This window comes from Dicentrarchus labrax, unplaced genomic scaffold (genome assembly GCF_905237075.1).
Source record: "Dicentrarchus labrax unplaced genomic scaffold, dlabrax2021, whole genome shotgun sequence".
In the NCBI taxonomy this organism is placed as follows: Eukaryota; Metazoa; Chordata; class Actinopteri; family Moronidae; genus Dicentrarchus; species Dicentrarchus labrax.
Window position 1 is genome coordinate 18,267,497 of NW_026136712.1, and position 15,866 is coordinate 18,283,362.

Below are 15,866 nucleotides of genomic sequence, written 5' to 3' on the forward strand. Positions count from 1 at the left end.
ACTAATTCACTTTTTGTGAACTGTGATGATTACAGCTCCAGGTTTGTGATCTTGCTTCTTATTCTAGCAATTTTTCATCCTGTCTTTCCCATGTCCCCCAGAACCACCGCAGTTTATAAAGGAACCAGAGAAACACATCACAGCTGAGATGGAGAAGGTGGTGGACATTCCCTGCCAGGCACGAGGTGAGCAGCGTGTGTGTATGTGTATGAAAGTGCGGGCATTTTAGTACAAGAATGTCAGAGCATATTTCAGTCCCTCCAGGATGTCGCGATGTTGCAATTAGTGCAAATGTAATAAATCCCTGTGAATTCTGTGCTATCTTTGCAAATTTGATCAATCATCCCACGCAAAATGTTGAGCCATTAGTCACTAAAATGCTAGGGATTTTATTCCCACTGCAACAAACATTAGATTTTTTACGAATTATATTTGCAATTTCTGCTTTCTCCTGCAATTTCTTTGCAAAGAAAATGGCTAAAACAAAGACACATGCATTGCAATTCTTTAGAAAAGCTGCAATGAGATCAGGCATTTTAGGCTGCAACAATCCTCAAAGCAGCCCGTATAATCCTACAGGGACTGGTTAAGTAATCCTTGTTAGAGAATTCATTATTTCAACAATTGTTTGTGATTTTATACTGAAAAATGCAATAAATCCCACCCTCACTCACCCTCTGCAGGAGTGCCCCAGCCAGACATTGTGTGGTACAAGGATGCTTTGCCTATTGACCCAGTGAAGACCCCCAGGTACAGAGTGCTGGTGGGAGGCAGCCTGCAGGTCAACGGCCTCCTGCCCGATGACACCGGAATGTTCCAGTGTTTCGCCAGAAATAGGGCAGGAGAAGTTCAGACCAACACATACTTGGCTGTTACCAGTGAGTACTCAAGAAGCAATTTTCAATAATTACTGCTATTAATGTTTTTTGTTAAAAGATTTTTTTAACAGAACGTTAAATCCTTACACTGCTCTCCCAAGCCCCCTGTCAGATTCAGAAAAGACCTGGTGTAATTACTTTGCTAAAGTGAAAAGCAGGAGGAGTAATTTAATGCTTTAAAGGAAATTCTGTAGACTCTTCTCAGAATTCCTAAAAATCTGAACAACTTTTTTTTTTTCAAATAAGTTAAGTGAAATATTTGTTTTCAGCTATGCTAGCAGTGTGGGTTCAAGTGATGGCAATGGCGATCGGTTGGTCCACCACTTTGTTCTGGGCTAAACTATCCCAACAACTAATAAAAAGGTTGCCTTGAAATTTTATACAGACATTCATGGTCACCAGAGGATGAAGCCTACCATCTACCTGGTTCTCATCTTGCACCATCATGAGGTTTACTAAAAATACAGCAGTGACAGACAGACAAACATACCTCTATTACACGGTACAAGGATCTGATTTACTGAAAACTACAGTGTTCAATGCAAGACACACTTAACTCATAAGATAAGGATGAAAACTGGTTGTTCCTGTTTTTGCTAAAAAATGTATATAAAACCATGATGAGCTTTACTTTAACACTTTAGTTTACAGGATAAAACACAGGTGTATAGCGTTTGTCTGACATGAATGTGATAGCATTGTGATAGTAGTGTTTGAATAATGTGATTGGGGTGTTATAGTGAGGTGACAGTACTGCAGGAGGTGGGACTCAGAGCATTAGTCAAGATACCAAGCAGCACTAATTTACTGATTGTATGTAGGGAAAATTATGTTATTGTCTCTTATTTAGTTTTTTCAGATTATTTTAGTAGTTAAGTAAGTTTTTTTTTTTTTTAAATATGTGGATTTTCTTGTATAAACTGGCAATTAGGTCTGCACTAAGTTTACATTACTATGAAAAAAGACTCAACCTTAATGCAGTGTTTTCTGGTGGGCTCTAGTCACCTGAATCACTGTGAATGAGTAAATGTGTTTTTTTTTTCCTGAGCGTGTGCCACTGCTGGAATTTGAAAATAACTGGTAATTTTACCCTCACTGTGCATCTGTTTGGCAAGTTTCTGACATCTAATTTTCTTCACTCTGTCTCAGTTCTTGCTGCCTTCACTCCACGCTACACCACATTATCAGAATTCATGATATTCTCTCTCGCTAACTCAACCCTTCCATCCGCTATCTCGCTCTCTTTCTCTCTCCCTGACGCCGTCGCCTCTTCCCTTCTCTCTTCCTTCCAGATCTCATCTTATCATCTCCCTTTTCCTCAACACACTCGTGTCTCCACTTCTCCATCTGTCCCACTCCCCGTGTTCCTATGACAAACTCCCTACTTCTCTTTTCCTCTGGGGAGCGATACAGTTTTCTGTCATCGTATAAAAGCTTTGATTTATTGCATATCACAAATGGGAATTTTAGTTATCTACGTATTGCCTTACTTTCTGTCTGTGCTTCTCTCTCAGTCATTTTACCTCCCCCTCTTCCTATATCCACAATCTCTAGAAAAAATAGACCGGCAGCAGACAGTTGTGGCACAAGGTGAAGGCTGTGTCAATCCGTTAAGAATTAGTGGGACAAAGCAACGACTAAACACTGAGATGCAGCAGGCTGGCGCTTACAGAAAAATACATTTGAAGAGGGGTTTTGCCACAGACAGTTATTCTCTCACTTCTATAACCCTCTTACCTTCTCTCTTTACTCTACTGAGCTCTCTCTTTATTGTTTGTGTGTGTGTGTGTTTGTCTCCCCTCAGGCATTGCCCCAAATATCACAGCCGGACCCTCTGACAGCACTGTGATCGACGGCATGTCAGTCATCCTGCACTGCGAGACCTCTGGAGCTCCAAGACCGGCTATCACTTGGCAGAAAGGTCTCTGTTACGCACACACACACACACACACACACACACACACACACACACAATACACCGAGAGATTATGATGCCTGTTATCTACTACACATGGGACCATAGTTTGCCATGGCTTAACAAATAAAGTGTGATTGGATTCTTTTACCAGGATTTACTCTGAGCCAGGCTTTTCATGTTTTCAGATGTTTTGCAGATCAGAGAAAACACTTTCCTTGTTTTTCCTCCCCTATTCTGGCCCTGAATGCCTCATTTTGTTCTATTTCCTTCCATTATCTCTACATCTATTTATGTATCTCCCTCCTCACTTGTTTCGCCCTCCTCTGGCTCTTCATACACTTAGGTGAGCGCGTGTTGGCCAGCGGTTCAGTCCAGCTGCCCAGGTTCACCCTGCTCGAGTCGGGCAGCCTGCTCATCTCCCCCTCGCACATCTCAGATGCCGGGACCTACACATGCATGGCGAGCAACTCCAGGGGCATCGATGAGGCATCCGCCGACCTCGTGGTCTGGGGTGAGTGTGCAGGGTTAGACGGACCAGGGCTTTCTCATCCTTTTAAAAAAACACTGATGTTGTCTGTTGTAAATGCCCGAGCAATCCTTCACAGAGGTTGGGAAACAAGGCTGTGCCATGTAACAATAAAGCCGCACTCAATTCCTTCAGACACAAAAGCACTGTTCTGTGCAAGTTTGGAGTCATCATTGAGGTGTTTTCTGCAAGAAGCCATCAAAAAACAAAATACAAAACAGCAGCATGTCATTTTAACTGAAATGAGTTTCTCTGAAATTTCTATGTCATGTTTTTTTCCTTTGTGTTGTTCTTCTCAGGAAAGACATTTTGTTGGCTGTTTTCTCTTCCGTTACCTTCCTCATCTCTCTCTCTCTTTCTTTCTTTGTCTTCTTTCTGTCTCCACAGCTCGCACCCGGATCACCACCCCCCCACAGGACCAGAGTGTTATCAAAGGAACTAAAGCCATTATGACATGCGGAGTCACACACGACCCCAGCGTTACTGTCAGGTATGAGTGTATATATTCATATATTCAACATATCAGTATTTATAGTAGTTTATTTATATAGCACTTTGCTAGAACAGATGTCATAAAGTGCTTCATAATAAAAGAAAAAAGAAACAATGAAAATAAATTACAGAAACAATGAAAGAGTGAAAAAAAGCAACAAAGGGAAGTCTCAGCAGGTTGATCTTAAGCTGCTTTTTATAGGGTAAGGCTGGCATTATCCTATACTTTATAGTAAACTAATGAAAAGACTAAATCCAACATCATCTCCAAAGTTTTTAGTTTCACTTTTTAAAAAAGGCTCAATAATTTCCTATAACAGCAGGGCCCTGTGGTTTTTAGCAAATGTTACTCAACCAATTGTAAATTGTGCATTTGTTAGAGACTGTTTTCAGCGGTGTATTAATACACTGACTCACCACCCAATGTGTCTCATTGATGTGCTTTTAATCGTTCTGGGACAACAACAGAGCTCTATGGCGCAGAGGAATAAGCTATCTCAGGCTTTGGCTACACAGGCAATACTTGTTAGTGGGATACATTCATTGTTGGTTTTGATCTTTTCGTGGGATTATTTTACAATAAGAAAAATATGAAACATTGCCTCCCTTATCATTTAAATGTGTCCACAGTATCCATAGATCACAAAGGAATTAGTTTCAAAGTTAAGGGGGGCCACTACCTCAAAGCCATAGTATCCTTTGGTCCGACGTTCAACCGACAAGCCCAGATCAGAAGACCTTTGCTAATGTACGTGGGTGCCTGACCATGCAGACCAATCTTTAATTGGATACTGATGGGAAATCCCATTTGCACATCTGGCTAATACCTTACAAAGCACAATTATTGAACCTTTTCATCCTATAGAACAGTTAATGAAGATGCTTCACCATTAATTATCATTTGCCTTATTGTTGGTCGGTTGTTAATTAGTCATTTATTACCCTGAGCAAGTATTTATTATTTAAGATGCACAGCGAGGGAATGCTATGGTTATGCTCAAACACAGAGAGCTGTGTCCCCGACTCGTAACCTTGAAATGCAGTTTATACAATCGCAGACACGTGTTAAACATCATTTGTTGACCGGCGAAGTGCATGCATGTCATCACAAGAAAGTCGGTTCGGCTGTAGGCCCGAACCGGTGCAACAACACAACCCTCTCAACAGACGTTTGACTAAACTCCAAGCTTGTAGCCGACATCAGTAGCGATCAATGGACCATTCTGTCCCTTTCTACTAAGAAGAGAAGGCTACATCTGACGCCACGTTTGAGCTGTGCAGTTTTGATGAGTGTTTGATATGCAGCCGTCAACCGCTATGATGTGTATGCAGGGAAGCTCTGATGGCGAGTTGGTAATATGTTATTACCTCACTAATAACATTATTCTAACATATTCTTCTCGGATTGTGGCGGAATAAAAGGCAAGAAAAACCATCAGTTTACTCGTTGCTTTTGCTGTCAGAAAGAGCTAACCGATCATCTAAAGCTGTACATCATAGCTCCCACTCCAGCAGGTGGTAACTAAGTGATGCAAGTCAGGCTGTGGAAATCTGGTAGAAACTGCTGTTTGTGATGCATATGTTCATACACTTCATTGGGCACTAAAGAAATGTGCGAATGTGCTTCTGTTTTTTGTTGCAGGGGGTGGTGGCTGAAAAATGTGCACATATGAAACTCAGTTTACAGTGAAAACTAAAAGATGGGTTTATTGAGCAGTTTCGCCTTATTTTGTGCCGCCTTCAAAAGAATACGTGTTTGTTCAAGTCCACTCACAACTCCCCAGTGACTCTGTGTGCAATCATGCTGTAAAAACACTTCAGATTCACTTTGAACATACCTTTTATTTATTTCTGTCCACTATTCTTCAAGATAACATTTTAGATTTGGGATTTGCAGACTCTGGCTGGAACAATTTGGACAAAGATTTCCCAGGGGCTACTTTCTGTTTCCCCTCTGGTAGTACTCAAAGACGGGTGTTTGGGATGATTCCTGTTTAATTGAATTTTTTGGGGAAAATTGTTAGAGGCTTGCACCCATTGCCCTGTTGCCTGATTACCCATTTCTAAAATCCGTAAAGCAGAGGTGGTGAGCAATACTAAATTGTGATAGTAATAGTCACTGGTAGTCGTTTGGTACTGTTGAAGGAATGAACATGCAGTAGAGAATTATGATGTTAATGACACTACCTGACTTATGACCTTTTGTTTCAGGCATGTCTGGGAAAAAGAGGGCTCCGTGATCAACGTCCAGTCCATCCCCCGCATGCGATTGGATGCAGACGGCACCCTCCACATCTCCCAAACCTGGTCGGGGGACATAGGCACATACACGTGCAGAGTCACCTCGGTCGGCGGCAACGATTCTCGCAGCGCACACCTCCGTGTCAGGTAACCACCCTTCACCTCCGTCACTTGCCTGGCTTTTTATTTTCTTCTTTTACCTTTTTTCTCACATTCATGTTCCTCCAATATTCTCCAGTGCAAATAGACACAGGAAGGAACATGTTCTTTGAAGCAAAACGACACGTACACAGACACACTCGCGCACGTACACACTCACACACTCGCAAGAGCCAAACACGTGCACGCTTACCGCCACCAATCTTTCACTGCCTTTCTGCCTGTTCTTATTGACACCTCTGACTCATTTCCACTTAAATGACACCTGCTCTTCCTCACCTCCGCTGTCCTCATTCTCACCCGACACACTTCCAGCCCCAGGGGACACCCCCCCCTCCAATTCCCTATCCGCACACAGACACACACTTTCATTCACACACAAGCACTTCTACATTGTTTTTGTCATCTCAAATCTTCTTTTTCTCCAAAACCGTGCCCGCTGCTGTTGTACTTTGGCACACGGCGTGTCACCGCAGCAAGGGTAAACTTAATATGAATGAGACATCTGATGTCTGTCTGCCAAAGTGATGGACTGACTGACTGATTGTGTGTCTTTCTTTCTCTGTCCCCCTATCAGCCGTCTCGTTTGACTGAGTTTCTCTCTGTATCCGTTCATTGCAATAAGGTTTATCTACCAATCTGTCTGTGCTTATCTGAATTTATGGCTGAATGAATTAATGATCCCCAGCTTTGGCCTCGTTTATTCACGTCTCTGCCTGTGAATTTTCTTCCTATCTGTCTTTGTATGCCTTTCAATCCATTTCCCCTCTCTGGTGATATCTATCTCGTTTTGTTTGCCTGTGTCCATCTTGACAAGCAACCGTCTTTGCTGTCTTGTCTTGCCACATTTCATCACCTGTCTAGCTGAAGATTGCTCTGTTATAAAACATTCAGCGTTTCTTCAGATTTGTAGAAGAGACGTTGAGAGAAGACCGAAATGCTCTGTAACTCTCTGTCCCCACAGAGGATTTTCTGTGATGGGAGAGATTCTTTTATTTATCAAGTGGTCCCAATGTTCCCTGCAGGCAGCTGCCCCATGCCCCAGAAAACCCTACAGCCATGCTGAGCACATCTGAAAAAAGAGCCATCGACCTGGCCTGGGCCAAGCCTTTTGATGGCAACAGTCCCCTCATTCGCTACATCCTGGAGGTTTCTGAGAACAGTAAGTCTCGCCGGTATTTTCCAGTCATGCATCCATCTACTGCATCCTCCTCTACCTTCTGTGCTTCGTATCCTTTGTATAACAACTTTAACATTTATACATTTTTTATAATGAGCCTGGCTTAGGCGAGAGAGAACTCGGCTCCTGGAATCAACATTGCAGCCACGAGTGGAAAAGACGTAAAATGTTTCCATGCAGTCAGGCTTCTGTGATGTCAGTATTTTTCCCCAAGAGCTTAAGTGCAAAGCAAATACAGCAAAGAACTTGAAAAAGAATTTAAAAGCATGATCAATACGACTAATTAAGAATGTCCATCATTGCTTTTAATCTCACGTTGGATGTGGGAGCTGCACTACAGTCTGTCACTTTACAGCTCTGCATGTAACAAGCATGTTCAACTTGAGCTGACACACTGTAGAACTCTGTTGGGCGTGTAATCTGCAGCATGCCGGGCTCTTGCTATTTTGTTTCTCTTGCCTCTTTTGTCTCAGCGTGACTTGTTTTATCGAATGAATTTGAATTTTAAATTGTGAACTGCTGTGACAAAATGATTGCGGGCATGTGAAAGTGAAAATCCTCTTCTGAATATTAGTGAAATTGCTAGAAATGTAATACTCCTTCCTGAAAAAAACACATTCAATTTTATGGGATGTTAAGGCGAATGGCTAGCATAGCAATGAGTAAGATGTGTACGTGTTGAACAAGGTGTAAAAACTTGGTTTTCTTTGTTCTAGATGCTCCCTGGGCCATCCTGCTGGCCAATATTGAGCCAGAGTCCACAGCAGTGACGGTCAATGGCTTGATCCCGGCGCGCTCCTATCAGTTCCGCCTCTGTGCCGTTAATGATGTGGGGAAGGGGCAATTCAGCAAGGAGACAGACCGGTGAGCTAAAGCCAGATCCTGTATCTATCCCTATCTCTCCACATCAATACTATAACAGTTTTTTGTCACTTTTGTGCAGGTCATATAAAATGCCAGCATATGCTTTCCACCAATACATTCCTTTGTAGTTTATTTATTAGCACGCAGTCAGTTGGCAGTAGCAGTGAGAAATCTTTTAAATGTCAAAATACCAGAATCACCTGCAGAACTTTGTGGTTGTTAGTAAATAGTACATTGTCCTCATGAAATACGTTTCCTAGACAACCGGTTTGACTGATCCCTTCAGTCAATAGTCGGTGAAGAGGGATATACGTGTAAGCCTACCGGAGCTGATACACACACACACAAACACGCACAAATCACATGTAATCACGCATTCACACACACAAATGCCCACACGCTCTCGCATTCTGAAAGCCGCAGGAGGGATTTAGGTTTGAGGCAACGTTAGGTTTGGCCTCTATGTGGCCTCACACAACTTCAAGCACTCCTTCCTCCCCCTTATCCCCCTCCCTCCCTCCACCAGTCTGTCACGCTGCCTCACGCTGCCAGCTCCCTAGCCAGAGGAGAGCCACAGGGGGCTCCGTCTGTGTGTTGCAGGGGGGCTGGCACCGAACGCTCTGTGACGCCATTTGGTACAAATCGCCACCACTGATCTCACTTCCATCTCTCATACGCATCTTCTCCACAGGCACATGCAGTGTTTTGTCAGGGTAAATATATAGGATTTTGGTGTCTGACTAGCCCAGGCATCCTACGACGTCCCGCGATGTGGTAGTAAGGTTGTTGGATATGATTGGAAGCAGAAGCACACAGGGAATCTTCAGGCTTTTTAACAAGGGAAACTAGTAGGGACAATAGTGGTAAAACGTAGCAATTAAGGAAAACGATGATTTAAGTGTTTCAGTTAAAATTAAACGCATATTTACTGACATGTTTCTTTTGAGCTGTCTATTACCTTATTACAAAGCTTTATGTTTTTAGTTTGAAATAAATTAAAGTAATGTTCATGATGCTTTCCAGAATGAAAATTTATTTCTCTTCCCGTGTGTTTGTTCCACAGTGTGTCTCTCCCAGAGGAGCCGCCCAGTGCTGCTCCGCAGAACGTCATTGCTAGTGGCCGGACCAACCAGTCCATCATGATCCAGTGGCAGCCTCCGCCAGAAAGCCACCAGAACGGCATCCTCAGGGGATACACCGTGCGGTAAGATCTCTGTCCATTTCCTACTTTTTATTTGAAAGGGTGGAAGTTACGAGCTTACATTGAGTCCAGTGTGAGGGTCTTCCTCGTGTCCTGTTTGACTGGAGGAAAACCTGTGCTCTGTTTGTCATGGCTATGCTAATTGATTGATTAATAATTTGTGACATTGGGAAATTAGTATTTGCACTTTCTGTATGAACAATTATAGAGAAATATAAAGTCCTACCCTTCCTTTGTACACTGTCACATGCTAAAACCCCCACCAAAATGCTCTTAATCCATTTAATACTATTTTTATCTTCATTTCCAGTCCATTATCTTACTCTGGTAAGCTGCTGGAATTAAGTCACACACAGTATGGTTCACTTAAGAGCCCCTACAGTGTCAGTTAACACAACTACATTTAAAATATAATTTAGTATGTGAGAAAACTAAAATTTAATGACTGGTTTGACTTCAAAAAACTTTAGCGACTCTAATAGGCAGAGTCAGCAATATGCCAAACTGACTGTAAATCCTGTAAACATGTAATTAGTTTGGTTTTCTGTCAGGATTTTTATTCATTACATCCAAATGAAACAGCAGGTGCTTTCCAGACAACAGTGCTGTCAGTGGTTTTTAATTGCTTGTTTGCTGGTGCTTTGTCTCCCCCTAGCAGGGAGTCTAGTGTACTGCAAGTCTTGGCTCAAACAACAAAGTCCCTTAATGTCCTCATTTTGTCAGTGAACCATCTAAAATATCAAATTCAGAGCACAAACACAGGATTTTAATGGTTTTCGTTTGTGGCAGAATTCAAAGTTCGTGTATGTGTATCTCAGGTACCGTCTGACTGGGCTGCCTGTGGACTACCAGATCAAAAACATCTCTAGTCCAGATGTGACCAACCTGCTGCTGGAGGACCTCATCATCTGGACTAACTATGAGATTGAGGTGGCTGCCTACAATGGGGCGGGTTTGGGCACTTTCAGCCATAAAGTCACAGAGTGGACTCTGCAGGGAGGTGAGCACTCCTATCATCAATGTTATTGATCCAAGATGGAAGCTGATATGCTGACTATTTTCTCTCTTAATCGTTGAATGTTTCATTGCCAGTGAGTCAGCATTTGTACGTGCTAATTTAAGGCAAGGTTCTCATTTAAGCATTATGATTATTCATGATTAATAAGGCTGGGATACAACATCCTGCAAGTGCAGTGTTGTTATTATACGGCAACAAAAATTCTTCTGCTTAGCATCGTGTTTATTTTTATCTCCGACTGAAGTCATCTACTAAAAGCCAGTGCTGACTGATGTTCAACTGAATTAGCATTAAATCTTCTTTGTACGGACCACACAAAGGCATGACATCCGTCTGAAATCCATAAGCAGCTCGCACAGTCACAAACAAACCCACAGAGAGCCCTGGTATTAGGTGTAAGTGTCATCAGAAAGAGAGCGATGGCAGTATCTGCCCTGACCTGTGCAGCAGCGATCGATACTGACATCAAAATAGATGCAGGCAGACTTCCAGCCAGTCGACTGAGAGGTGCTCTCACACCTTTGTTTTTTGTCTCTTCACTTCTCCTTTTTTTAATCCCTCTTCTTCCCATCTGCTTCTCTTTTTCTGCCTCTGCTCGTCCGCCCCAGTACCCACCATCGCCCCCGGTAACGTGCAGGCCGAGTCGGTCAACTCAACGACTATCCGTTTCACGTGGACAGCCCCCAACCCTCAGTTCATCAACGGCATCAACCAGGGCTACAAGGTCAGTAGCTGCTGCGGTGCCGACACCAGCAGCCATCACGTCCATTGACAGAACTGTCAGAGCTGAACTTGTAGTATCACGTATCCTGTGTAGGAAGAGGCGGGAGAAAAGCCAAGGGGCAAAAGATATTTGGTTCCATCATGAACGATGGACTTTGTTCACCCATTTGTCAGTCGGAGGTCATTCTCTTTATCTTTGCAACCATTTTTCATTATGTTTTTTTTGTGAAGCTGTGCACACGTAATGATAAATGTCTTCATTGTTTTGTCATGGGCTCTTGAATATAGTCCATCTCTCTGTCTCTTGTGTATACTTCATTGAAACAAATGTACCGTAACCCACAGGGAATCATAAAGCCACTTCCATAGGGTAGTTCTATTTTTCCATTGACCCTGTTGCGACTTATTATTATAATAATTATTTTTTTTTTACCTACGTTTTTGTTTTTCTGTTCAATAGTGCTCCACAGGCCTTACTCAGCTGGGTGGAGGGGTCACTGTACAAACCCAGTCTGAATTTTAACTGCCAGATTTTCCTCCAGGGAGATACGTGGCAGCGAGAAAAAATGAGTTAGAGAGTGTGAAAGGTGATAGAAAGTGAGGCAAAAGGAAGAATTTCAGGAGAGATGAAAAAGACAGAGTGGCAGAAAGAGAAGAAAAAAAGGGGAAGAGTGGCAGACAGTCAACCATCTATCCTTCTGACTAGTGCTAACTCCTTACTTCCCTGGAAGCTCCCTCACTCTGGAAACTGGAAACAAACCCAATAGATCAGCCATTGGGACTCATTACCTAAGCTCCCAATTGGTCAAACCAGGTCTCATTTGTAGATGGTATATGGTCCTCAATAATCAGCATGCATGATGGGATGCCATCATGCCTCTCTTGAGGCTTAACTCTCTCTTCCTCTCCCAGTCTTAGTGGAGCTATTAAGCCATTCCCTCCCAGTCAAAACCTCTTTAGGGCATCTTCCAAAATATATTTGGCAGAGCTATGATGCCAAATAACTCCTTAGAGTGGTTTAGGACTACCGGAGAGAGACACTACTGTTAGTTTTGTGAGAACAAATGTGTGAGAATTATTACAGGAAAAATGGTTAGCTGCTTTATTTTTGTCTTTCTGGGTAATTTGTTCACGCTATTCACACTTCTTTCTCTTTTTTTTTCTGTTTGTCTGTTTTAGTTGCTGGCCTGGGAGCCTGGCAGAGACGAAGAAGTTTCTATGGTAACAGTGCGACCCAACTTCCAGGACAGCGTCCATGTGGGTTATGTGATGGGTCTGAAGAAGTTCACAGAATATTACACCTCTGTGCTGTGTTTCACTACACCCGGAGACGGCCCCCGTAGCCCGCCCAAAGCATTAAGGACACATGAGGACAGTAAGTGACTTTTTCTTCCACAGTTTTCTCTCCTGTGGTGGTGAGGGGACACGAGCATTTCACAGTAACACATCCTCCGGGCAAGATCTATTATTCATGCAGAACGAAGTTGTAGAGAAGTGCTAATGACTGAATATATTCTGCATCCAGCCAGGAACATCATAATTGGGACTTCGTTCCCTTAGAGGTTGTTGGTTAAGCTCTAAAAACTCTTTAATTTTCCCCAACTTGTCATCAGACAGTTTACCAACAATTAACTTGTTTTTGCTGCTTTTATTGTAAACACATTTATCATGCAAATGCTGTCAACAGTTTGTGGTTATGTCCAGTAATGCCAACTGATGAGCAGTGAATTCATACTGTATTCAGAGTGTCTCATTTGCCCATTGGCCTTGCTCATTATTCTTATCTGTCCCTGTCCAGCCCCCGGTGCTGTGGGTCACCTGAGTTTCACTGAGATCCTGGACACCTCGCTTAAAGTCAGCTGGAGTGAGCCCGGCGAGAAGAATGGAGTTCTCACAGGTACATTCACTTCACTCCCAAATTACACTCATGGTAAGTCAACATAGGCAGCAGGTAGCAGTGTATCCAAGGTGGTATTTGTCCGAGACCATTCACAAGCAGCAGCACTAAGGCTGAATTGAGACTGGAAGATTTTGCTGCACGTTGCATTTTAACAGCCTTATTTAGTGAGCCTGGGACACGTAGCTCTTAAGGTGGGTACACTTAGGACAGCTTCTTTCTTGTTTGTTTGTTGTTTATTCTATTTGCCTCATTGACATACTGATGTTACTGTCTTATGAGCTTATAAGACACTAAATACACCACTGCAGCTACACTTGTCAGAAAATAATACTTCTTACATGAAACATTGCAAACAAAGAACATTGTCTCCTCTCCCAAGCTGTGCAAATAAAATCTGTCTGCAAAAAGGCGCCCTTCCTAAAACACAACTCAGGTCTTTTGTAATAGAAGTAAGAAGCGATGAAGAGCATCCTACGAAAAACAAGTATGGCCCTTGTATCATAATATTGTATGAAGAACAATAAAACATAAAATGGACTGTTTTTAGTTTCATCCAAATTAGATAACCAACAAAGCCGTTTCTCCTCAGGGAGGCCATTAAACCTTCTTGTTTCTGTGGCTAACGATAGAGTACCTGAATATAACTGTGCACAAAGAAAGCATTGGCTTTTGGTTAAATTTAGTTTCTCATAAAGCTCTCCAATGGTTGTTTTTTATAAGACAACACGTTTGCAGTTTTGGTTTGTTTCATACAGTCAACTTTTTGATGCATAAAGAATGATTTCTGCTGAGACAAATATGGTACTGTAACCTGTTTTGCAAAGGTTTCATCTCACTTGTCCAGTGATGTAAATGTAAAATGTCCTAATTAAACATCTTTCTTGTCAGCCACTGATACTTCTGTTCCAGTTTGCTTATTTCACTCTGTACAGACTTTGAGTAAAGAACAAATGCCCACCAGTGACATTAATATTCAAGTGTTTACAAAGGTTGAGATTTAGAAGCATATCGTAAAGTGTTTTTTCCCAACATTTTAAATGTGCTGCACACTCCCAGGAGACAAACACTGACATGCCATGTGAAATTATTGATTTGGCAAGAAATGCTGCCTAATGCCTTATGCAATCACATGAAAAGAGCTGCTGGCCAAGGAGCAAATTGCATTAACTTTGAGAGGGTAAGCGTGTGTGTGTGTGTGTGTGTGTGTGTGTGTGTGTGTGTGTGTGTGTGTGTGTGTGTGTGTGTGTTTGTGTGTGGATGGGAGTGGGTGGAGGATGTGTGTGCAGGGAGGTATAATCACAGGCTGATTTAATTTGCTATATTCAATTTTTGATGAAGTTAATTTAATATTTCTGTTAGCTTGCCCCGTAGCATGCAAGCCGAGAGTCGCTATTGTAGTAAAGCTGCTGTCGAATTTTCCCTTAGAGGATTCTCAGTCTGTCGCTGTCAACCCATCTCTTCTCTTTCTCTTCAGGTTACCGAATTTCGTGGGAGGAGTACAACCGAACGAACACCAGAGTCACCCACTACCTGCCAAATGTCACCCTAGAGTACAGGGTCACTGGGCTCACTGCTCTCACCACCTACACCATTGAAGTGGCAGGAATGACCTCCAAAGGCCAGGGCCAGCTGTCCTCCTCCACCATCTCCTCCGGTGTCCCACCAGGTCAGTAACCAAAAAATCAGTACAGATTCTTAAAGGTCCAGTGTGCAGGATTTAGAGGCTCATTCTGAGGTAACAAAAACATAACAATTCCTATATTCAGGTGATTATACACTACTGAAAACACTGTAATGCATATTATATTCCTTTCCTGCTAATAGATCCTGCTAAATATTACACACTCGACCTTTAAATGATAAAAAAATACTTCTCACTTACCCCTTGTGATATCAAGCTACAGTGCTTTAATTCCCTAGTATGGATGAAGCCCACACTGGATCTCTAGTTTGTATTGCAGGCTTTCTGTTAAACATTTTTAAGTCTGAAGCCAAGATACCACAGTTAACCCTGATGAAGTCATCGGGGTTACTTTTTCAATAGCTGGGAACCTTTATTGAACCTTCCTTTCCTGCATATTTACTGTTTCACATTAAACCTGGTGAACACACTCCATGTTGTCTGGCGCCAGACACAATGAAACCAGACCCCAGTCACCTCAGCTGGGACGGAACCCAAAAAAAACACAACCAATACACATCTGTCCCACATCGGCAAAATAATAGCTCCCGCGAGAGCATTAAGGACAATTACAGTGTTTAATGATTTCATATTTGCAAAATTGTGTAATAGAAATACAATGCCCACGTCAATTACCGGAGCCGCATTCAGACCCTGTGCATCTGTGAGACCTGTGAAATGACAGGCTGTTATATTGGCTTCAGAGCAGCAGTTACAGTCCCCAGAATGGTGATTACTCTCATTGTATATGTATAAAGAAAACACCTATGTGCCTCCAAATGTACCGTAACAGTCCAGCTGAAAGCCACCTCAATAATCAGTCATGCAAATGATTTAGAGGTGGTAATTTTACCACGGCACGTATAATCTGCATTCCATTAGTGTTGAATACACCCGCATTTAAGCAATCTTGGAAAAAATTGCTTAGTGTGCCCATGGGGGTAATTATATCTTTTTAATATTAGCCCAATGTCCACACTCCAATATGCCACAATTTGACATTAATATCTTCAACTAGGATTTATGAAAACTATATGTTATGTTAGGTTTATCTCGAGTGAAGCATGAGGGGAAAAAAAAGAAAA

General features: G+C 42.4%; 2 protein-coding genes across 7 annotated transcripts in view; one reads left to right on the top strand and one right to left on the bottom strand.

Moving 5' to 3' along the window:
* rpl38 (ribosomal protein L38) overlaps positions 1–15,866 on the bottom strand; it is a 498,028-nt gene that overhangs the window by 398,045 nt on the left and 84,117 nt on the right. The window lies entirely within an intron of this gene.
* sdk2b (sidekick cell adhesion molecule 2b) overlaps positions 1–15,866 on the top strand; it is a 244,451-nt gene that overhangs the window by 198,838 nt on the left and 29,747 nt on the right. For all 6 annotated transcript variants that reach the window (XM_051417851.1, XM_051417849.1, XM_051417853.1 and 3 more), the window contains exons 8-21: positions 102–185; positions 684–878; positions 2,683–2,799; positions 3,140–3,307; positions 3,710–3,812; positions 6,026–6,202; positions 7,240–7,376; positions 8,111–8,258; positions 9,322–9,462; positions 10,278–10,459; positions 11,086–11,201; positions 12,380–12,575; positions 12,999–13,097; positions 14,575–14,766. In XM_051417851.1, the coding sequence (XP_051273811.1) occupies positions 102–185; positions 684–878; positions 2,683–2,799; positions 3,140–3,307; positions 3,710–3,812; positions 6,026–6,202; positions 7,240–7,376; positions 8,111–8,258; positions 9,322–9,462; positions 10,278–10,459; positions 11,086–11,201; positions 12,380–12,575; positions 12,999–13,097; positions 14,575–14,766 (2,055 nt within the window). The remainder of the gene's footprint in view (positions 1–101; positions 186–683; positions 879–2,682; positions 2,800–3,139; positions 3,308–3,709; positions 3,813–6,025; positions 6,203–7,239; positions 7,377–8,110; positions 8,259–9,321; positions 9,463–10,277; positions 10,460–11,085; positions 11,202–12,379; positions 12,576–12,998; positions 13,098–14,574; positions 14,767–15,866) is intronic.